General features: G+C 36.3%; 1 protein-coding gene and 1 pseudogene across 4 annotated transcripts in view; both read left to right on the plus strand.

Moving 5' to 3' along the window:
- The window catches only part of NMU (neuromedin U), a 35356-nt gene extending 13103 nt beyond the window's left edge, over nucleotides 1-22253 (plus strand). Inside the window, exons 3-10 of one of the 3 annotated variants that reach the window (XM_025385762.1) lie at nucleotides 99-146; nucleotides 7327-7386; nucleotides 9030-9059; nucleotides 9148-9198; nucleotides 11141-11215; nucleotides 16263-16316; nucleotides 17646-17685; nucleotides 22071-22253. In XM_025385762.1, coding sequence (XP_025241547.1) covers nucleotides 99-146; nucleotides 7327-7386; nucleotides 9030-9059; nucleotides 9148-9198; nucleotides 11141-11215; nucleotides 16263-16316; nucleotides 17646-17681 — 354 coding nt within the window. In that variant the 3' untranslated portion in view covers nucleotides 17682-17685; nucleotides 22071-22253. The remainder of the gene's footprint in view (nucleotides 1-98; nucleotides 147-7326; nucleotides 7387-9029; nucleotides 9060-9147; nucleotides 9199-11140; nucleotides 11216-16262; nucleotides 16317-17645; nucleotides 17686-22070) is intronic. The other 2 variants (XM_025385764.1, XM_025385763.1) reach the window with 2 other exon arrangements.
- On the plus strand, nucleotides 18791-19446 carry LOC112624334 (annotated as a pseudogene). Its single transcript, XR_003119389.1, has one exon. The product of XR_003119389.1 is annotated as a thymosin beta-4 pseudogene (transcript).
- Nucleotides 22254-24042: the final 1789 nt, after the last annotated feature.

Here is a 24042-nt window from a genome sequence, read left to right on the forward strand (position 1 = left end):
GTGGTTAATATTCCATAGGTAATGTGACTTTGTAAAATCTACTCTCTGTTATTTTCTGTCCATTCCCAGGATGTAACTGACATTTTTGTTTTCTACAGATACATGATGCTTGTTCGTCTTTTCTGTCCATTGATTCCCAGCCTCAGGTAATTCCAATTGAAGGTATTTTGTCATAATGTAGGTGTTTGTGTAGTGCTTAAACTCTCCATTGCTGCCTTTGGAACCTTTACGTGCTCACGAAAACATGTCAACATATGAGATATTATTACATTTGCTGCAGATAATAATCAATACTGTGGGTTTGTGTTGTAATGTGCTAGGGCTTTCATCTCTAAATAAAATAGATTTGCAGATAATATACACATATTTTGTAATGTCAAATTAAAATGTTAATTTCAAAATCAAATTATATGTTAAGTTAGAAATACTATAACTGTCAGGGTGCAGTGGCTTATGCCTGTAATCCCAGTGCTTTGAGAGGTCCAGGTGGGAGGATCACTTGAGGCTGGGAGTTCGAGACTAGCCTGGGCAACATAGCAAGACCCTGTCTCTACCAAATCATATTAGTAAAAATTTAAGCAAACTAACACAGGAACAGAAAACCAAATACTGCATGTTCTCACTTACAAGTGGGAGTTAAATGATAAGAACACATGAACACAAAGAGGGGGAAAACAGACACAGGGCCTACTTGAGGGTGGAGGTGGGAAGAGAGAGACGATCAGAAGAAATAACTGTTAGGTACTAGACTTAGTACCTGGGTGATGAAATAATCTGTATAACAGAACCCTGTGACACAAGTTTACCTATATGACAATCTTGCACATGTACTGCTGAACCTAAAATAAAAGTTTAAATAATTATAAAAATTTAAAATACTGTATCTATTGCTGTATTTGGGGACAAATATCCTATCTCCCAATTGAGTTCGAAACCCATTGAGAGATGAATTTATGAGTCAGACTTTTGGAGGTCAAAATATTGTCATTATAATGGAAAAGTCCATTTGTGACTATGGCTTCAGATCTGATATCAAGTGTGTCTGCTATAATTGCCTCCAGAATTAAACTTGCCTGCAAGTCTCAGACAGTGACTCTGAGCTTTCCACCAGTCAGATTCTCAGCCACAGGGCGGAGACCAGGCAAGAACAGCTGACCAGAGTAAGAACACTGACTCCATAGATGAAGGAGCTGAACTGAACATGCCCAATTTCTTCCTCCTCAGTTCACCTACCAGACAGCTCACTCCTCTTCAATAGAAAAGAATTAAGAGAAGGTTTTGGAAAGAGGCCAGGAGTGCTAATCTAGCCCCTCCACATGGACACTTAAGGAGTGGGGAATAAGTGTGTTCTTACATTGTCTTTACTGGATGATGCTGCTTTCAGAGTCATCAACTATGCGCCTGGGGCATACTCCCTACACAGTCTGGCCAAGGTGTCCAGGCTGTTGGTCACACAGTCTCCATTTGTGTTTTCCTGGCCGGTGTGAAGAAGCAGCCTTGTATAGTGTTGTATTTCTCCTGCCTCAATCTATACCCTAGGTACCTGCTGGAAATTTGAGGTTTTAGGTAGTAAAGCAAGAACAAGATCACCATAGATGACGTTTTTGAACAATATTTCAAATTAATCCAGGAGCATTGGCAGATATATATTAATAACATGAGATAGATATTAATCAGTATATATGCATTTGTGTTGTATTTAAAATTCAGGAACATCCTCAAAATCACTTTTAGGTCTTCAGTACTAAGAAGATGAATTTTAAAGCGCTCATTTAAACTTTATCAAGATAAACTAATGTTTGACTGGATTTCAGTACTGTGCCTCTTTCAAGAGGAGCTTAGTAAATTTACTATTTGTAACTTTTACATTTATAATGTAAATAGTAATAAATTTAATACTTTAAAAAATATTGTTTTATTACGTGTGAAATTAAAGCTATGCATTAAAACCTAATTTTGGTTTCACCATAGTATATTGGTGATGTTCTTATATGGGATACATTTATAGCCAGCACCTAGAATCATGCTTGAGGAGAGACTCAGTAAATATCTCTTTAATTACTTTGTTAATAAAACCCAGCAGCAAGCATGCTATGCAGAAATTTTTCTCTTGTAACAAATACCATTATATCATCCCTTTTTATGGCCCATTCACTAGTTTAAAAACCATATAAATATGGTTTTACTGATTTAGCTCTCAAATAAAAAATATAAATTCTGGAAGAATACATACAAAATAAATGACAATGGTTATGTGGAAGGGGAGTCCTAGGTGGATAGAACAGAAAAAGGAGGACTTTTTAACTGGATATCATCTTATAATTTTTTTGCTTTGAAACGTGTGACATTATGAATTATTCAAAATTCAAAGGAAATAAATGAAATAAATTGTATAAAAGAGATAGATTTACAAGTCCCTTCCCTAGAAATAGCTGCTAAATGAATACAGATGCATCTCTTTGGAATGGTGTTTATGTGTAGTAACTGTATTTGGGTACCTTCACAGGAATAAGTAATATTAATAAATTAGGAATTGTTTTTAAAAATTGTATTCCTGATGTTTTGGGAATATATCATTTTATGGGCTTACTTCTATGGCTGGGTTTCTTCATATGCTTGGTGATCGTTGGCTGGCTATTAGCAGGGGTGGTGGAGGCAGCTGGGCGAAGTGTTACTTACAGTCCAGCAGGCTAGTCTGAACTTTTTCACATGGTTGCTGGGTTCCACCAGCAGTGGGGAGAGCAAGCTCATTACCTAAGTGGGTTTCAAACATCTGCTTGTAACATGTTTACTCATGCCCCACTGGCCAAAGCAAGACACAGAGTCAATGTGGGGGGCCACACTCAATGTCTGTGTTAGGGGACTGACTACATAAAGGCAATGGATACAGGGAGGCGTGATTCAATGGGGATATTGTCATAACAGTAATTACTATAATTTCTAAAAATTGACATTATTTTCTCAAAACATTGATAATAAACTCAATTTATGAGTGGGCAATTCAGTACACAACTGAAAACTAGTTGTAAGTATAGCTATTGTACTCAGATTTAAGGTTTTAGCATCACTTAGTCATTTAAAATACTAAGCCATCATATCACTGCTTTGTTCCAAATCTTCTTACAGTTTCTTATTGCAATTAGAATAATATCAAAATCCCTTGATACAGCCCACAGACCCTAAATAATTTTTTTTAATTTTAGGTTCGGGGTAAATGTGCTATTTTGTTATGTAGGTAAAGTGTGTTGTGGAGGTTTGGTGTACAGATTATTTCATCACCCAAGTAATAAGCATATTACTAGATAGGTAATTTTTTGATCCTAACCCTCTTCCCACCCTCCACCCTCAAGTAGGCCCTGGTGTCTATTGTTCCCTTCTTTTTGGCCATGTGCATCCGTGTTTAGCTCCTACTTACAAGTGAGAACATGTGGTATTTGGTTTTCTGTTCCTGTGTTATTTAGCTTAGGGTAATACCCTCCAGCTCCATCCATGTTGCTGCGAAGGACATGATCTCATTCTTTTTTATGGCTGCATAGTATTCAGTGGTGTATATGTACCACCAAATTTGATAAAATTTTAAAACATTGTTAATTTTCACATACACTATTATCTTATTATTTATGTGATTATGTGACCATTGCTTTGAAACATTTTTACCAAGTAGAAAATGTTATCTTTAAGGTCTATAAATTTAAAAATAAGATATTAAAACTTTCATGTATTTCAATCCTTGAAGAATAGCTGAGAATTGACTTCTTGTAAAGGGGAGTTGGGGAAAATGCATTTGCTTTGAAACTTTTTCAGTCAAAGTACAATCTTACTGAACCTCATCCAGCTTAGAAACTGTTTCTTAAGGAGAAACAGCTCACATGTGTGAATTTATTCTTCTTTGAGTTGAAATACATTTTTGAAACATGACATTGTAGATATTTTCTTCTTATTGTTTTGTATTTTCTATTTTGAAATCAGCTATAAGTGTTTGTTCTTCTTTGAGGTGAAATACATTTTTGACACATGATATCACTGCGTATTTTTTTCTTATTGTTTTGTATTTTCTATTTTGAAATGATCGTAAGTGGAGCATTTTGTTTTTGTTTTTAGAGATAGGGTCTCACTCTATCCCAGGCTGGAATGCAGTGGTACAAGTGTAGCTCACCACAGCTACAAACTCCTTGGCTCAAGCAATCCTTCCAGCTCAGCCTCCTGAATAGCTGGGACTACAGGTGCATGCCACCATGCCCAGCTAATTAAAAGAAAAAAATTTTGTGTACAGATGGGGGTCTCACCATCTTGCCTAGGCTGGTAAGAGAAGTTTTAGGGATTTTATTTCATATTTTTGTGGGGTGACCTGTGTATTCAGCCCTTAAGTATAACCAGTGAGAAAGGATGTATCAGTGTTCACACTCTAGTTTTTCTTGCTGCCAACTCCCAACTCTAGGCTTAGCAGGCAATACCAATGCAACACAAGAATATCTACAAATCAGAAGACCAAGGTCCCAGGCCATGCTCCTCCAACTCCTAGCCATGTGTGGTATTGGGCAAGTGACAGTCTCTTAGAACCTCACTTCCTCTGTATATGAGAATCACAATTCATGTCCTGTGTAGGACAGAATACAAATTATGTATAGTCATGGATCACTTAACAATGGGGATATACATTCTGAGAAACGTGTCCTTAGATGATCTGTCATTGTGTAAAGATCATAGAGTGTACTTACACAAATCTAGATGTACTTACACAAATCTAGATGTACAGCCTACTACACACCTAGGCTATATGACTACAAACTTGTACAGCACATTACTGTAATGAATACTGTGGGCAGTTGTAACACAATATGTATCTAAACATATCTAAATGTAGAAAAAGTACAGTAAATACATAATATAAAAGATAAAAAATGATACACTTGTATAGGGCACTCACCATGAATGGAGCTTGAAAGACTGGAAGTTGCTTTGAGTGAGTCAATGAGTCAGTAATGAGTGAATGTGAAGGCCTAGGACATTACTATACACTACTGCAGATTTCATAAACACTGTAAACTTAGGCTGCTTTAAATTTATTTAAAAATTTTTCTCTCTTCAATAATAAATTAACCTTAGCTTACTATAACTTTTATACTTTATAAACTTTTTAATTTTTTTTTTTTTCAAGACAGGATCTCACTCTGTCATCCAGGCTGGAGTGCAGTGGCATAATCATGGCTCACTGTAGACTTGAACTCCTGGGCTCAGATGATCCTCCCATTTCAGCCTCCTGAGTAGCTGGGACTATAGGCATGCACCACCACACCTGGCTAATTTTTTGTATTTTTTGTAAAGACAGGATCTTGCTATGTTGTCCAGGCTGGTCTCAAACTCCTGGGCTCAAGCAATTCTTCCACCTCGGCCTCTCAAAGTGCTGGGATTACAGGCATGAGCCACCGTTCCTGGCCAACTTTTTAATATTTTAGAACTTTTTTCTCTTTTGTAATGACACTTGGCTTACAACACAAATTCGTTGAACAGGTGTATGTAAATATTTTCTTTCTTTATATCCTCATTCTATAAGCTTTTGAAATTAAAAAGAATTTTTTTTTGACTTTTTAAACTTTGTTGTTAAAAATGAAGACATAAGCATTCATATTAGTCTAGGCCTACACAGGTCAGGATCATCAAGCTATGACTAGATGATAGGAATTTTTCAGCTTCATAATAATCTTATGTGACCACCATTGTATATGCACTCTATCATTGACTGATTGACTGAAATGCCATTATGTGGTGCATGACTGTATATGAAAGTGTTTTATAATTTATTGAAACACTATATACATGTGAGGCATTATTAATAAATACCCCAAGAATTTGCATGACAAGCAAACAAATGGAATGAAGAGAACAAAGCAGACCTCTGATGCTAGGAAGGGTGCGCAGGAAAACTGTCGACTCCACCTGCATCTCGAACCACAACCAACCATGTCAAAGGGAGAGAAGGTGAGACTACTTGAGGCCCTGAACAATTCTTTTCATATATCTCTTTTTTTTTTTTTTTTTTTTGAGACAGAGTCTCACTCCGTCATCCAGGCTGGAGTGCAGTGGCGCCACCTCAGCTCACTGCAACCTCTGCCTCCTAGGTTCAAGTGATTCTCCTGCCTCAGCCTCCCTAGTAGCTGGAATTACAGGCGCGTGCTACCATGCCTGGCTAATTTTTTGTATTTTAGTAGAGACTAGGTTTCACCATGTTGGCCAGGCTGATCTCGAATTCCTGACCTCAGGAGAGCCGCCTGCCTCAGCATCCCAAAGTGCTGGGATTACAGGCGAGAGCCCCTGCACCCCACCTCTTTTTCATATAACTTCTAAATTAAGAATCACTTCAGCTGTAAATCAACCTGAGAACTTTACCTACATTTAATTCTTCTAAGAACTCTCTGCAGTGATGTCATCCCCAGCTTAGAGCTGAATAAACAGAAATTTAGAGAGGTTAGGTAACCAGCTCAAGGTTACACAGCTAATAAAGAGCAGAAATGGAATTTGCACTGCGTAGAGTTACAGCCTTCCCAACTCCATAGCTCATGCTTTTAACCACTAATTATATTGCCCTCCCCACTGTTCTAGTTCTTCATTACTTCCAAAATGCATATATTAAGTAATCAATTGTTTATGGTGCTACTGTGCTAAACTCTGTGCAAAGCAGGTTTTGCCCCTGCTTGTCCATTTCTTCTACTCCTTACCACACCCAGCTGGCTGCTAACCACAGAGCCCTGCCCTACTTCTGTGTTTGAATGCTTTGAAAAACCTGATCCTGGGGTGTGCAGTCAGCAACCTGAAAGGGTGGTACGCAGATTAGGTGCACCACACATGGCTTCTTCTCCTCCACTTCCCATTGTTTTCGAGCAATTGCAGGATTTTCAGATTAGCCAATAATGAGTAATATTCAGTGAGGCTCACAGCTTTGGCATGTAGATGCAGATTTTGCTACAAGCTGGGAAGAATAATTCCTCTTCTGGCACTGTCCCTTGTTACCCTCAGTCATAGAATTTCATAATATTTTAGCAAGTGCTGAGAACTATGTATCTAGATCACAGCAGAAGCCTTCATGAGTGCGTATGTACAGTACTTACCTTTTTTTGTTGTTTCTAGTGAGAAGGAAGGCTTTACTTTTACAGCCAAGTTTTTGTTGTGAGAGAAATCAAAGGATTCCAGCAGTTTTAATAATCTACGGAAGGATTCTTTTCTAGGTAGTTAGCATTTCCTCATGCTGCTAACATTTTATAGTTATCTCTTCTATGTAAATGTTGTTAAAGCAGAAGCATAACTTACATATCTTCTCATTTCTGTCAGGCATCCAATGCACTGGAGGAGCTTTGCTTTGTGATTATGGGAATGCTACCAAAGCCTCAGGTAAGGTTGAAATAGTGTTTTGTTTGTAGACAAAAATTATCCAAAAATTTCTTGGAATTTCTCCTGGAAGAAAATATACTCAATTTAGGAAGCATGCCAAGACAAGTTAGAAGAGGAAAAATTGTTTTTGGATAAGAAATAATTCAGTTTCTCTGATGTCTGAGAATTGAGCATCATATTAATGGAGCTTACAGTAATCTAATTGGGAAATCATATGTCCCTATCAAATATAAAATGAGTTCCAGTCCGGAGGAATAAATATGGGGTCATGTTGGCTCTCTTTTTTTGCCCTGACTCATGCTACTTTGGAGAACAGATGCATCTTTCTAAGCTGCTAAGCACATCTAATGGTTCAAAGGTTAGGACATTGTACCTTGTGGGAGAGTAGGACATTAAGAATGCAAAACAAAAGCAAACTGTATTGTCATTGTCTTGGTTTCGTATTAAAATTACTTGATTCTTCTGGGAGAACTTTTTGTCCTAGAGTGAGGGTAGATGGAAACTTGAAAAGTAGCATAAGCACTATACCTAATTTTATAATCTCTGTCTTATGGATGAACTTATTTTTAAGCTACTTTATTAAAAATGAGAGCTTCAGGTTTGGAATTATACTTTTCATTTGCAATTCTAACTTAATCTGTGGTCATTGGTACACTCTGACTTTCATACCTTTTATATATAATAATTCAAAGAAAAAAAATTGATAATTTGAAAGCATAAATGTTTTATGAAACTAAATAATCTCTGCCTACAATTGTATATTTATCCATTGTTTCTAACGGTGACATTGTCCCAAAAAGCATAATTGATTTTTTTCCTAATTAAGATAAAATAAATGACAATGGTGTTTATTCATGATCTTCCATTTGTATTAAAAACAAGTGAGAAAGAACAACAACAAAAAAGGAATTATACGATTTAAATTTTTTTTTTTTTTTTTTTTGAGACGGAGTCTTGCTCTGTTACCCAGGCTGGAGTACAGTGGCATCATCTCGGCTCACTGCAAGCTCTGCCTCCCGGATTCAAACCATTCTTCTGCCTCAGCCTCCCAAGTAGCTGGGACTACAGGCACGTGCCACCGCGCTCGGCTAATTTTTTGTCTTTTTTCAGTAGAGACGGGGTTTCACCGTGTTAGCCAGGGTGGTCTCAATCTCCTGACCTCATGATCTGCCCACCTCGGCCTCCCAAAGTGCTGGGATTACAGGTGTGAGCCACTGCACCCGGCTAAAAATTGTTTTGTGAAAGACATCAAAAACAACTCATAACCTTCTTATTTGGTGATAAACAGTAAAAATACTTTCATGTGATTCTTTCAGTCTTCTCCTCTGAATATTCCATCATGTCATGATATAATAATTTCGCATTCTACCACTGTTGAATATTTAGGATGTTTCCAATTTTTCACTCTTATGAATAAAGTTGCAGTAAAGAGGTCTTTATGCACATCGTATTTGTAAACAATATTCAATTAATTTCCCATTTATTTTTAGAGCAATGGATGCTTAACTAATTTCAGTCTTATATTTTATATGTAACATGAGTCATGTGTTTTAAACAATTATGTGCTATAACATTATAAAATTATTGTATATAAGATAGTAAAATTTTACAATATATAATGATATAATATCTCTTTGCAATAGGAACAAGATGAAAAAGATAATACTAAAAGGGTAAGATGATTTTCATAAATCTATACCTTATAAAATAATAAGGAAACCATTAATTCTTATAGTAAAACTTACTGCTTTTTTAAAACAGTTCTTATTTCATTATTCGAAGACACAGAAGTTGGGCAATTCAAATGTGGTGGTAAGTTGTAGAACTACTTCTTAGTAATCACTAATATTTGTTTAAAATAATGAACCTGTTTTTGCAGCATAACAGAGCTACATCAGAATTCAAATTTTTTATTTTAAAAGTTTATATGTGAGTAAAAGCATGAAATTCAATATTATCCATTTGATTTATTTTATATGTCAATTACTACCTGTACATTAAATTCATTCTTTAATTCATTCATTCTTTAACAGTTATTTACAAAGTATTAGCTATATGCTATGTGCCAGGCACAATTCTAGGTACTAGAAATATAGCAATAAATAAAACAAAATTTAAAAAAGAAATCCCTGGCCAGGCATGGTGGCTCGTGCCTGTAATCCCAGCAGTTTGGGAGGCCAAGGCAGGCAGATCACTTGAGGTCTGGAGTTCAAGACCAGCCTTGCCAACATGGTGAAACCCTGTCTCTAATAAAAATACAAAAATTAGCCAGGTGTGGTGGTGCACGCCTGTGGTCCCAGCTACTCGGGAGGTTAAGGCAAGAGAATTGCTTGTACCCAGGAGGTGGAGGTTGCAGTGAGCTGAGATCACGCCACTGCACTCTAGCATGGACGACAGAGTCTGTCTCAAAAAAAAAAAAAAAGAAAGAAAAGAAAAGTCCCTGCTTTTGTGAAACACATTCTAAAGACCAAGAAAATAAAAAAGCAAATAAATAAGTAAAACATATTGTTTCAGATGGCAATTGTTGCAAATTAAAAAATCATTTGATCCAAGGGCATTTTTTATTTTAAAGGATGATTGTCGAAAATGTAATTAAATATAATTAGAAATATCCTCTTCTATTCCTAAGATGTTCTTATTAGTAATTAGGCATTTAATGTGCGAATGTATTCTCTAAGGTTAGCCAAAAACCAGTAACTTGAATTCAGTTCACTTTAAAATCATCTAGTATTAGCAGTAGTTTTTCTTTTTGTAGGCATGGATTTTAAAAATGCTAACCAGCCTACTTGGTGTTTCAATCTAGAATACTTAGAAATTATTTGACTATAATATTATTTCCACACTTGTGATTCACTTCCGTGAACCAATTTAGGGAATGAGGAGCATAGTGTATTTTAAGCAGATACATACCTATGGAAAGGTAACTGTAATCTTAAACTCAGTTTGAAATATTTATCACATGGCATATTCTTAACATATGAGGAGGCGAAAGATTATACTGGCTTTACACCAAGTACAAGTTGAATTAGTTAACAGATAACTGTTATATAGGGCTCAACATAATCCATGTCATAAATGAATTTAACATTAATGAGAAGTCTCAGTGTGACCCATACCTTTTTTAAAAATGCAGCCATAGCAGGTAGGTAGCTATATATCTCAAGTGTGCTTTCATTTTCTTTGGCTTGGTACCTTTACATTTTGGGAAAATGTATCTTAGTCACAGTTTTCACTATGGAGAACACATTGTCATTTTCACACATTGTTGTGTTGCTCCCAATGTTTCTATTTTAAGTATATAATTTATAAAGGAGGTTATTAGATGTGTGTATAGTATAATCTTCCAGATAAACACGTTTATAGTGGAAAATTGCTACTGGCAGTGTGGGTTTTGCCTGGCCCGAATTATTCTGACTAAGTCTAGTAACAGACAGACTGCCTTTTGCCTCTCAAAGAGGCAATGAGGGGTTTTACTTGCTGACAGTTCACAAGAGAGCTGCAGCTGTTGGGAAAGTGCTTCTTCTCAATATGAGGACAAAAATCCCAGTGTAGAGCTACCAAATTTTATCCCACCTCTTGGTTCATTCTCCACATTTCTTTGAATTGCTCCCAAAGAGCAATTAGGTGACATCTTTAATTTTCCGTTTTGTCTGGGACAAGTTTAGTGGGTAAAAACAAAAACAAATAGGAAGCGTCTTGATGGCCAGTGCTGAGAAGCCATGTGCTCATCGCGTGTGTGTTCATGTCCTCTCAGTCATCTGTTGTGCATCCGTTGCTGCAGCTCGTTCCTCACCTGCATGAGAGAAGAATGAAGAGATTCAGAGTGGACGTATGTAATACAAACTGCATGCTGGCTTTGCCATTCCGCGTGGGGCAGCCCTTTCTTTTAATTCCCAGCTGTGGTAGTTCATCAAATGCTGCTCTTCAGGATAAGCCCACACTAATACCCAGTTAGCCAACGTAAGAGCATCTGTTTGCAGAGTAGAAGAGAATTGTTCAAGCCGCCCTTCCATGGACCCCTGCAATATTGTGTCCCTTCTAGCTGAAGCTGTGGACATTGAGGAAAGTTGGAACTACACTGTTTTCCAAAAGCCATGACTCTCTTGGTGAGAAAATCTATTCTTGGTTTAAGAAAGCTTGTATCCAGTCCTTAGGTAGGAATAAGAGAACAAATAAAGGACAATGTACTGCCCCTCTGTATCCAGCTTGGCAAATAGCTAGGATGGCAAGCTTTCTGCAAGTATTTAAATGTTCTTAAGAGTAGGCCAGGCCTGGTGGCTCACACCTGTAATCCCTTCAACTTTGAAGGTCCAGGTGGGTGGATCCCTTGAGGTCAGGAGTTCGAGACCAGCCTTGGCAACATGGCGAAACCCCGTCTCTACTAAAAATACAAAAAAAAAAAAAAAAAGTTAGCCAGGCATATTGGCGCATGCCTGTAATCCCAGTTACTCGGAGGCTGAGGCATAAGAATCGCTTGAACCCAGGAGGCAGAGGTTGCACTGCACTCCAGCTTGGGTGACAGAGCAAGACTCCGTCTCAAAAAAAAAAAAAAAAACAAGTTGGTAAGACTATGGTTCGTGAAGTAAATATCAGAAACTAAATATATATACTTTGGTTTTTTCAACAAAAAAATGTGACCTAAGTCCAGAGATCCACCCACCTGGACCTTCCAAAATTGAAGGGATTACAGGTGTGAGCCACCAGGCCTGGCCTACTCTTAACAACATTTAAATACTTGAGCAGAAAGCTTGCCATCCTAGCTATTTTGCCAGTATGTGTAAGATGAATGTAACCACTTTAATACAGTCTAACTGTGTTACATTGTGGAGTTTTCACAGTCATTTAAAAAGAATCCTAACTCTTGTGGCTCAGGCCTGTAATCCCTGCACTTTGGGAGGCTAGGTGGGTGGATCATTTGAGGTCAGGAGTTTGAGACCACCCTGGCCAACATGGTGAAACCCCGTCTTTACTAAAAATACAAAAATTAGCCGGGTGTGGCGGTGGGCGCCTGTGATCCCAGCTACTCGGGAGGCTGAGGAGAATCACTTGAACGGGGGAGGCGGAGGTTGCAGTAAGCCGAAATCTTGCCACTGCCCTGCAGCCTGAGTGACAGCGCGAGACTCCGTCTCAAAAAAAAAAAAAAGAAAAGAAAAAAAAAGAATCCTAACCCTTGTAACACTGATACTTTCTGCAATTATTTTGTATACATATATATTATATACTTTTTTGTTTTTGTTTTTTGAGACGGAGTCTCGCTCTGTCACCCAGGCTGGAGTACAGTGGTGTGATCTTGGCTCACTGCAAGCTCCACCCACCATGTTCACGCCATTCTCCTGCCTCAGCCTCCCGAGGAGCTGGGATTACAGGCGCCCGCCACCACGCCCGGCTAATTTTTTGCATTTTTAGTAGAGACGGGGTTTCACTGTGTTAGCCAGGATGGTCTGGATCTCCTGACCTCGTGATCCACCCACCTCGGCCTCCCAAAGTGCTGGGATTACGGGCGTGAGCCACCGCGCCCCGCCTCTAGGATTATTTTTAAGTAATGCCTTCCCTTGCTGTAATACATTATAATTTTCAGTCTTATTTTATTCTTTGAGGAACTCTGTTAGTACTTTACAAGTATTATTTCCCATTTACAAAAGGGAAAGCAAGTCAGAATAGTTGAAGGAGTTTCCCAAGATCGTATTAGTAAGAGAAAGTGCAAAATAGTCTTCTGGCTTCTGATCTAGGCAAACTTTTTTTCACTATGCTGTATCCTTTATAGTTTAATCTTGGGTACTTTTATTATGTTATTTTTAAATTATGTATTTTATTATTAAAAGTTGAATTCAGGCTGGGCACGGTGGTTCACGCTTGTAATCCCAGCACTTTGGGAGGCCGAGGTGGGTGGATCACCTGTCAGGAGTTTGAGACCAGCCTGTCCATCATGATGAAATCTCGTCTCTACTAAAAATACAAAAAAAAAAAAAAAAAAGATTAGCTGGTCGTGGTGGCGGCACCTGTAATCCCGGCTACTTGGGAGGCTGAGGCGGGAGAATAGTTTGAATCGGGGGGCAGAGGTTGCAGTAAGCTGAGATCGTGCCACTGCACTCCAGCCTGGGTGACAGAGCAAGACTACGTCTCAAAACAAACAAACAAAAAAAAATTTGAGTTCAGATCAAAGTTTTCTTTAATTTCAATACCATATTTAATTTATTCTTCTTAAAATGCTACACAAAGTTTTCAGACACTTAAAAACGCATAGAGTTTAGGTGAATATATTCCTCAAAATTTATTTTTATGGCCAGTATTTCCTCCCTAGAATCTTCACATTCTTTTTTTTTTTTTGAGACGGAGTCTCGCTCTGTCGCCCATGCTGGAGTACAGTGGCACGATCTCGGCTCACTGCAAGCTCCACCTCCCGGGTTCATGACATTCTCCTGCCTCAGCCTCCTGAGTAGCTGGGACTACAGGTGCCTGCCACCACGCCCGGCTAATTTTTTTGTATTTTTAATAGAGATGGGGTTTCACCGTGTTAGCCAGGATGGTCTCGACCTCCTGACCTCGTGATCCACCCACCTCGGCCTCCCAAAGTGCTGGGATTACAGGCTTGAGCCACCGCGCCCGGCCAGAATCTTCACATTCTTAAATGAAGCTTCCATCAAAGAAGGCAATATCTGATGCCAACTGTAAAGAGAAATGTAAGATCTTAGGCAGTAGCCCCTTAAAATATTAGAATTTGCAGAATGAAGAAAAAAGTAGTTGTCATCAAACTCTAGAAGTAACACATGCTTTTTTGATTTAACTTTTACTTCTTAAAGTATTTGCTTGAGTTATGAATTAGTAAACAATTTCAACTTAAAGATTCAGTTTCTTAAAAGACACCAACAATCATTAGTATGACTACATTATTTCAGTGCCGTGATTTACAAAACCAAAGGTAATCACTCAGTATTGTGGCCAGTTTAGTACATTGAGTGAATTTTCCACCTTCAGTGATATCATCTATATTTTCAGACAAATGATAAATCTTAAGGGTATTTTGCAGCCAGTCAAGTTTCCTAGAAACCTACGAAAGAAAATAATTTAAAAGATGAATAGAAATGCAATTGCAGGAGAGTGTTCACTTTGCTGGGCCTAAGTCATCTAATTTTAAAATGTATCTTTGATAGTGAAATATTTTGGATTCTTGAAGAAATGAGGTTTTAGATCTTAAAACACTTTTCTTAAATTTTGATTGCTAGACATCTTCCAATTTCATTCCCACATCTTTTTTTTTATCGCTACCTCCCAAATTATTTTATATACTACTCTATGCTTAATGATAAGACTCTAAAAAGATCTGTATGTTTGGGTTTTGCATTTGGAAGTTTTAAATATTTGGCACATTTAAATTTACATTTACATTTTGTCCTGCCTTTTAGTATTTTCTCTTTAATATGACATGCATTTGAATTTTTTTTTTTTTTTTTTTTTTTTTTTGAGACAGCGTTTTTCTCTGTCACCTAGGCTGGAGTGCAGTGACGTTTTCATGGCTTACTGAGCCTTGACCTCCTGGGCTCAGGCAATCCTCCCACCTCAGCCTCCTGAGGAGCCTGAGGAATTGGGTCCACAGGTGTATGCCATCACACCTGGCTAAATTTTTAAATTATTTTTAGAGACTAGGTCTCTCTATGTTGCCCAGGCTGGTCTCAAACTCCTGGGCTCAAGTGATCCTCCCACATCAGTCTCCCAAAGTGCTCAGATTACAAGCATTAACCACTGTACCCCGCTGAGAACGTTGCTTACATAGGTATATAAACATATATTTTATATGTGTACATTTTTTTTAATTTTGAAAACTTAAAAAAACTTTATTTTTTATTTTTCATTGGTATATTATAGTTATACATATTTTGGGGCTACATGTGATATTTTGATACATGTATACAGTATGTACATTTTTAAATACAGATTTTTTCAATATTAAGTAATTTGAGGAGTTATAGTAAAGATGAAAATTAAATACTATATTGAGAATTTAAGATACATTTGTTGCAAACTAAGTATTTCAGAATTTAAACATATATCAGAGCCATTTCTTAGAATTTAATATGATAGTATTCATATTATAAAATAGTTGAAAAAGGTCTTGGCTGACAGATTTCATGGTGATAGCCATGCTGATAATGCTTTTATGATATAGATAATTGTTAATGAAAATAGGAAGCTATAAGCCAATTTTATGGAAACCATAAAATGTTAATGTATTTTTTTCACAAAGTTTAAAATGAAATATTTAAGAAAAAGATATACTTATTATGAATAATTGGGTCGTTCCTATTAATATTTGGAAATTTAAAAATTAACATTCTGCATATATAATCATATTAGGAACATCTGTCCTAAAGCTTCATCGAATAAACATAATTTACCAAATTTGTCCCTTAATTTCAAACTACATTTCTGTAGAAATATTGTATAATATTTTTTAGCTTTGACACAATTCTGTTTTGTATTTTCCCCTGTTCATGTGTTAACACATGCAATATATATTTTAAATAAATTATTTCATTCTAACAAAATGCTGAAAGGAGAATTTAAATATAGTCAATTATGAAGTGTCTGTCATTTCTCTTTCTACTTATTGATGAATTCACCTACAACTGACAAAATTCCTGAAAGGCAAATTGGTCACACTGATAAGGAAATTATTTCTAAATATAAGACTCTGATGATACTACTAGTTGTTGAAAATTTTCAGGTATAATACAGAAATTCTCTATTCAAGTCCCTGATTCCCTCTATGTTTAGTTATGATAGTTGAAAGTAATTCTGACCCTCAATGTACTTTCAAGGAGAATTTGCACTTATTTTTAGTGTTATTTGATTTGTAATGCCCTCATTTTCTCTTCTAGGAAGAATTCCAAAGTCCCTTTGCAAGTCAAAGTCGAGGATATTTTTTATTCAGGGTAGGTACATATTGTATTTTTTTAAAAAATCAATCTACATCAAAATTTAAAAACATGTTCACTGTGTATTTAATTAACTTTTACATTTCAATTAAGTTTTAAAGTTTATAGATGTTTGGCATCAGGTGTTACAGTCTGACATTCACTTCTGTCACCACTTTATTGCTTCAATACCATAGTATCTCTGATCTCTCCTTTGATCTATTGCTCATGTTTAAACACCTCCAGTAACAGTCACCTATTTGACACTTTAATTCTATGACATTTTGTGTATAGAAAATAGGTGTCTTAAAGATACACTATTCCTTATTTCTATGGAATTATTTACAAAATTTTTAACTCAGTAGATTGGAAGAGAATTCACAAATTCTTAAAATTAAAAGAACCAATCATAATAAAAGGTATAAGTAGACAGAATTTCGGGATTACATTTCTGATTTTGTTTGTCCACATTGTCTATAAAATGTGTTTTTATTCTAGGCAGCTACACTTTGCAAAATATTTGCATCCTTAATACATTACCAGAAAGTTTTAATTAATTAGTTCAACAAGTATTTATTGAACTTCTACTGCGTGCTGAGCAATGTACCAAGGGCTGGGACTATAAAGACAGATAGGATTCCATTCCTGTGCTCTAGGAGTTTAGATAGGCTCTAAGAGAAAGCAGATAAGTAAACAAATATAAAGTACTGTGTGAAATGCACTTGTAATCCAAGGGCTGTGGTTTCCAAAAGAAAAGCATTTAACTCCAGCTGGGGAATGGAAGAGGTACAGAGAAGCTTCATGAGCTGAATCCTGAAGAATCAATGGGAAGTGGTTGATGAAATATTTAGCTAAGAGATTTCAGCTTTACACTAAAGGCTAAGGAGGGGGCAAATGTAAGATTTGCCTTTTGGAAAATAATTCTAATAGCAAATTAGAGAATGGATTGAATGAAGGAATTGGACTGATAGCAGGAAGGAGTAAGCAGCTAAACAGCCCTGACTTCAGTAAGTTCATTTTGGTTCATATCAAATTAAAATTGAGAACATTTGTTTTAAAATGTTGGTACCATCAAGGAAATAATTAAAGTCAAATAGCATCTAGTTCATGGTGGTCTTTGCAGCATTAGCATCACCTCAGAACTTGTTAGAAATACAAATTTCTCAGGATTCTCAGACTTACTAAATCAGAAATTCTGGCTAAGGAGTCCAGCAGTCTATGTTGTAAAAAGCCCTCAAGATGATTGTGATGCACATTAAACACTCCTCTAAGTCATCAATCTGTTCCTATGACTATTAGCTTCCATCTTTAGTTACAATGATTTATTTCTAATCTATTATTTTTCAGCCACGGAATGGAAGAAGGTCAGCAGGGTTCATTTAAAATGGTATGTGAGAAATAAATAAATAAAATGGTATGCATTTCACAGTTCAACACAGTTTGACATTTTCTGTTGTTTTCAAACAGTCACAAATTAAATTATGCTAAATATATTTCTATTATTTGATTGCATATGTACATGAATATCCCATATAAATACTACAATGATAGGAGCTGTAAGGGCTTTATTGTAATGAGAAAATACCAGTATTTTAGGGCCTCATTTGCTTTGCCCATGTCATTTATTCCTCAGACTATGTCACAGTAATAATTATCATAAGTGATTTTGTAGACATTGATCTTATCATCATTTATTGTGCAAGTAGGATATGTCAAGGAATGAATTCTTATTGCAGTAATCAGTGTCTACCATAATGGGCCAAGATTTACAGACTGAAAGTACTTCTGTCATCTAAATAACCAATACTCAAAGATTCTTTGTAAAAGCTGGTGATTTACTGGTTTCTAGAGAATTTTTTAAAATGTGGAAAGACATGAGAGAATGACTTCTTCTTTCGTGCTGCCAGAATTTCTACCTCAGTGCTGGACATACAGTAGAAATTTAGTAGCTGATGACTGTTCCCACATGTTTAATAAATATGTTAATCCTAATATTTTATTAGACAATAAATGTTGAAATCAAACCCAAATGCAGATTAATAAATTTATACCACAGAAATAAAAGTGTATTCTACTAAGCTTTTGTAATCCTAAATCCAGATTTTATGCTGAACGTATTTTTTCAAATATATCATTCATTTTAGACTGGGCAAGTGGCTCATGCCTGTAATCCTATCACTTTGAGAGGCTAGGGCATGAGGATCACTTGAGCACAGGATTTTGAGACCCCATCTCTACAAAAACTTAAGAAAAAAATTAGCCAGATGTGGTGGCGCATGCCTGTAGTCCTACCTACTTCAGAGGCTGAGATGGGAGGATAGCTTGAGCCCAGGAGTTTGAGGCTGTGAGCTATGTCTTTCCTCTGCACTCCAGCCAAGGCAATAGAACAAGAACTCATCTTAAAAAAATAAATAAATAAAATAAAAACAAAATAACAACAAAGTAAACTTCAAGAGGGCAGAAGGAAGTTATAAAAATGAAAGAAGAAATTGATGTTAAAAACAGTAAAACAGGACAACTCGGTGGTGGCCACTATGCAGACCAGACTTCGCTTGTTCTCGCGTGCCTGGCTCCACTTTCCCTCGGCAACCATGTCTGACAAACCCGATATGGCTGAGATCGAGAAATTCGGTAACTCGAAACTGAAGAAGACAGAGACGCAAGAGAAAAATCCACTGCCTTCCAAAGAAACGATGGAACAGGAGAAGCAAGCAGGCGAATCGTAATGAGGCGTGCGCCACCAATATGCACTGTACATTCCACAAGCATTGCCTTCTTATTTTACTTCTTTTAGCTGTTTAACTTTGTAAGATGCAAAGAGGTTGGATCAAGTTTAAATGACTGTACTGTCCCTTTCACATCAAAGAACTACTGACAACGAAGGCCGCGCCTGCCTCTCTCATCTGTCTATCTGACTGGCAGGGAAGGAAAGAACTTGCATGTTGGTGAAGGAAGAAGTGGGGTGGAAGAAGTGGGGTAGGACGACAGTGAAATCTAGAGTAAAACCAAGCTGGCCCAAGGTGTCCTGCAGGATGTAATGCAGTTTAATCAGAGTGCCTTTTTTTTTTTTTTTTTTTTGCTCAAATGATTTTAATTATTGGAATGCACAATTTTTTTAATATGCAAATGAAAAGTTTAAAAACTTTAAAAAAAAACCAGTAAAGAAGGAGGACAGTAAACAAAGCAAAAATCTATAGTAATTCTTTTTTTATAGTAATTCTTTGCAAAAATTAAATTGGCCTAGTGTAATCAAGAAAAAGGGTAAAATCATAAATATAGAAAAGTACAATGAAAAGAGAAATTAAAACAGAGAAGAAATAAAAATCACAAAAGAGTACTTTGCACATCTCTCCACATATCAGTTTGGAAGCCTGGATAAAATGGAGGATTGTCTAATAAAGTAGGTGCTACCAAAATTGACCTCAGAAGAAAGAAAAACACTAAACGGACTAATAGGTATGGGGGAAAATTGGAAAATGTTATCTAGAAATTATACCCTTGGCCAGGTGCAGTAGCTCAGGCCTGTAATCCCAGCACTTTGGGAGGCCAAGGTGGGTGGATCACCTTCAAAAATAAAGAAACTGAAGTCAGGAGTTCAAGACCAGCCTGACCAACATGGAGAAATCCCGTCTCTACTAAAAATACAAAATTAGCCAGGTGTGGTGGTGCATGCCTATAATCCCAGCTACTCGGGAGGCTTAGGCAGGAGAATCACTTAAACCCAGGAGGCAGAGGTTGTAGTGAGCTGAGATCACACCATTGCACTCCAATCTGGTCATCAAGAGCAAAAAAAAAAAAAAAAAAGAAAAAAAAAAGAAAAAAAATAAAGAAACTACTCATTCAAAACTATACTGTTTCAAAAAAAAGAAAAAAAAAAACTATACCCACAATATACCCTCAAAAAGTGCTAAGCCAATAATTTTGAATTTTTTCAGCTCAGAGAAAGAAGAAAAACTACCAAATATTTTTATGAAGCCAGCATAATATTAATACCAAAACTTAAAAAATAGTATAAAAAATCTGTAAGTCAACTGTGTTTATAAATATTAATGTAAAAATTTTAAAGGAATATTATTAAATAGTATTCATCAGTATACTTAAATAATTTTATGACCCCACTAAGTAAGATTTGTTCCAGCAACTCAAGGATGGTTCAACATTAAGAAGTGTGTTAAAAGTTTTCACTATTAGAAGAAAAATTACATGATAATCTCAATAGATACTTTTGGTAAAATTTCACATCAATTTCTGATCTATTAGGAAGAGATTAAGCCTTTCTTGACATGATTTATATAATGGTCTCAAACCAAGTTAGTACAGTAGCTGGCTTGTTAGTGAAACACTTTGGAGCATTTCCATTAATGTCAGGAACAAGATAAAGATACACTCTAATTTCTTATTTAATGTAGTTCTTAATGTGTTAGCCAATTCAATTAGAAAAGAAAGAAATAAAAGATTCAAATAGTGGAAAAGCGAAGGAAAAATTTAATGTGCTCATGGGACCTAATTAGGAACTTGAATTTGCAAACTGTGTTTAGTATTAACTCCTGCTTCAGAAGAGGCCTGATAAATTATGTTCACATGAAGAATATGAGAAAACATATTCTTAATTTTGTATTTTTTCAAGGAACGAAGAACAGAGAGCTAATGGATAAGAAACTATTTTATCTTTTATAATATTATAAATGTAAATTGGCATTAAAAATGTTTTTAAATAGCTTAATACCAAATGGGAAAAAAATAGGTGCATTTGTAACATCGAAGTAAGTATTAGAGTGTTCAGAATGTGAAATGAAATTTAATCCATGATTTGGTGAATTTAGTAAAAAAAAAAACAAAACTCCAAAATTGAGAATAATTGCTTTATTCAGATTATGTTCAAGATTAGGGTATACATAAACTAATGTACTCATGATTTCATTTCATTTTCCCAATAGAAAAACAACATAATAATCATGTTTTCTTTGTTTTTCTCATCTGATTTTCTAAGGCCTTTCTCTATCCTGATGACCTATATTTATTTAGAAAGTGGTTAAACATAAAATAGAACTATTTAGTTGCAAATATATGAGGAAATAGATATACAAGGAGTAAATGTAGCTTTTGAAATAGCTTATTCATAAATCTTATTGGTATGAATGAGCTTTAGGAAATCACTTTTAAATAGTTACATACTGTAAACTGTTGGAAGCCACAGACATACAGAATAAGTGTTCCATTAGAGATAGATTAGATGATATATAGTTAAAAATATACAGACAGGCCAGGTACGGTGACTCACGCCAGTAATCCCAGCACTTTGGGATGCCAAAGTGGGCAGATCACTAGAGGTCAGGAGTTCGAGACCAGCCTGACCAACATAGTGAAACTCTGTCTCTACTAACAATACAAAAATTAGCCGGGCGTGGTGGTGCACTTCTGTAATCCCAGCTGCTCAGGAGGCTGAGGCAGGAGAATTGCTTAAACCCAGGAGGTGGAGGCTGCAGTGAGCCGAGATCACGCCACTGTACTCCAACCTGGGCAACAGAGCAAGACTCTGTCTCAAAAAAGAAAAATACATATATATATATTTCTTCTGTGTGTGTGTGTGTATTGTGTATGTATATATATATACATACACAATACACACACACACACACACACACACACAGAAGAACAGCTGGGAAATATTTCAGATGCTAATGTTACTCTATGACAAAATATAGAAATTATATACACATATTCACATGGTCGTTTGCACTTAAATCTAATTCAGTTTTTCTTTTTTTGCAGGATGCCAACTAATTTTCCACAGAGCAATGCTATGGAATACAAAATGTACTGACATTTTGTTTTCTTCTGAAAAAAATCCTTGCTAAATTTACGCTGTTGAAAATCCCTGTGTTGTCGATGTTCTCAGTTGTAACAATGTTGTAAATGTTTAATTTGTTGAAAATTAAAAAATCTAAAAATATTTTTGCTTAGTGTTTTAATGAGAAATACTGTGTAATAAACCCGTAAATAATGATGTTCCTTAGATCCCTGCCGGGTTTGACAGTACTGACATGCTTTTTTTTTTTTTTTTTTGAAACAGAGTCTTGCTCTGTTACCCAGGCTGGAGTGCAGTGGTGCAATCTTGGTTCACTGCAACCTCTGTCTCTTGGGTTCAAGCGATTCTTCTACCTCAGTCTCCCGACTAGCTGGGATTACAGACATGCACCACCATGCCCAGCTAATTTTTTTTTTTTTTGTATTTTTAGTAGAGACGAGGTTTTGCCATGTTGGCCAAGCTGGTCTCGAACTCTTGACCTCAGGTTATCCACCTGCCTTGGCCTCCCAAAGTGCTGGGATTACAGGCATGAGTCACCGTGCCCTGCCCACATGCATTTTTGATGTTTTCATTAAAGGCACTCATAGAGAGTTGAGAGTTGAGTTTTAATGAGCTGTATTAGTTTATCGTATTTGGATTTTGTCAGTGACAAAACACCAGCTCTCATAAATACCAGAATGCCCAGTAGCTACCAATCTTAGAATGTGAGCACCAACTGAAACTATACTAGTTGGAGGATTGGGCCATAACCCATCCAATAGTCCAATAATCAAGTTCTGATTTATAAACTGTATAATGGATATCTGATTGCTACAAATATATCAGAGGACCAACTTTTTCTACCAATTCATAGTATTCAGTTTATCCTAAAATAAGTTACTTCACCTCACAACATCTGAAAGGCAAGCAGTTCTGTCTATTAGCAGAAAGAAAATAATCTTATTAATAGAGGATCATGAACACAAATTGGGAACTTTTAACATCAAATCAATGTTTAGTGGGCACAGAATTAACTTCAGATGGAGGTTGAATTTATCTCCTCTCAGGTTCCCTTGATCTTTTTTCTTCTGACCTCTGTCTTAGGTTCCCACCTCCTCCATCAAGAAGGTTGCTGGCTGATTAGAAAGCAGTGGCTCTTTTGAGTAGGTAGAATTAGGTCTACACAGATATTCTTCAGAGCAGAGTATCTAACAAACCTTTGTCTTCCTAATGTTGAGCAATTATTATAGCTTAAGTTACACCTTTTACTAACAAAGTTCCTGAATTTCACTTCCTGTCAGCCTGAGTGAAGAACATAAGAAGAAGCAGAAGAGAAAAACATACATTATTTTTAGGAAAAAAAAAAATGCCTTGATAAGATGGGGACTTGAGAGCAAGGAGAGCATGCTGCCCTAAAGCCACAAATGCATGGGGCTGCATTAGCTAGTTCTGTGCACAGTACTTCAACTAACCTGGACTTTGGATTGTCAGAACAAGAAAAGAATGTTAATTTAATCAGCAATTCTCAGGGCCTCTCAGAAATCCAGAGAGATATAGGTAACATTTTTAGGGCTCCGGGGATGAAGAAGAAGAAGAAAGAGGAAGAGGAAGAAGATGAGGAAAATACCAAGACATTATTACAAAAATTGTGATATGTTTTTAATTATTTATATTTAACAAATTCATGTCTCATATGCAAACACAACAGAATATATGGGCTACTAGGAGTATAAGATTTGTATCAAGTACCCGCTGGGCACTACAGATGGACTGGTCCCATGCTGAACCCAAGTTTAAAGTTATGTCATTAAAAACATTTTTTTTCTTTCCAAGTCCTGTGAGTACATCTCTGGAACTGTGTAAAACAACTTGTGTAAAACACCAAGTGTTTTCCTCAAGTTCCTGGCAGCTCCCAGTAAACATCCTTTCCTTAATTTAAACACAAAGGAACCCCCA

Source organism: Theropithecus gelada, chromosome 5 (genome assembly GCF_003255815.1).
Source record: "Theropithecus gelada isolate Dixy chromosome 5, Tgel_1.0, whole genome shotgun sequence".
NCBI classification, from domain to species: Eukaryota; Metazoa; Chordata; class Mammalia; order Primates; family Cercopithecidae; genus Theropithecus; species Theropithecus gelada.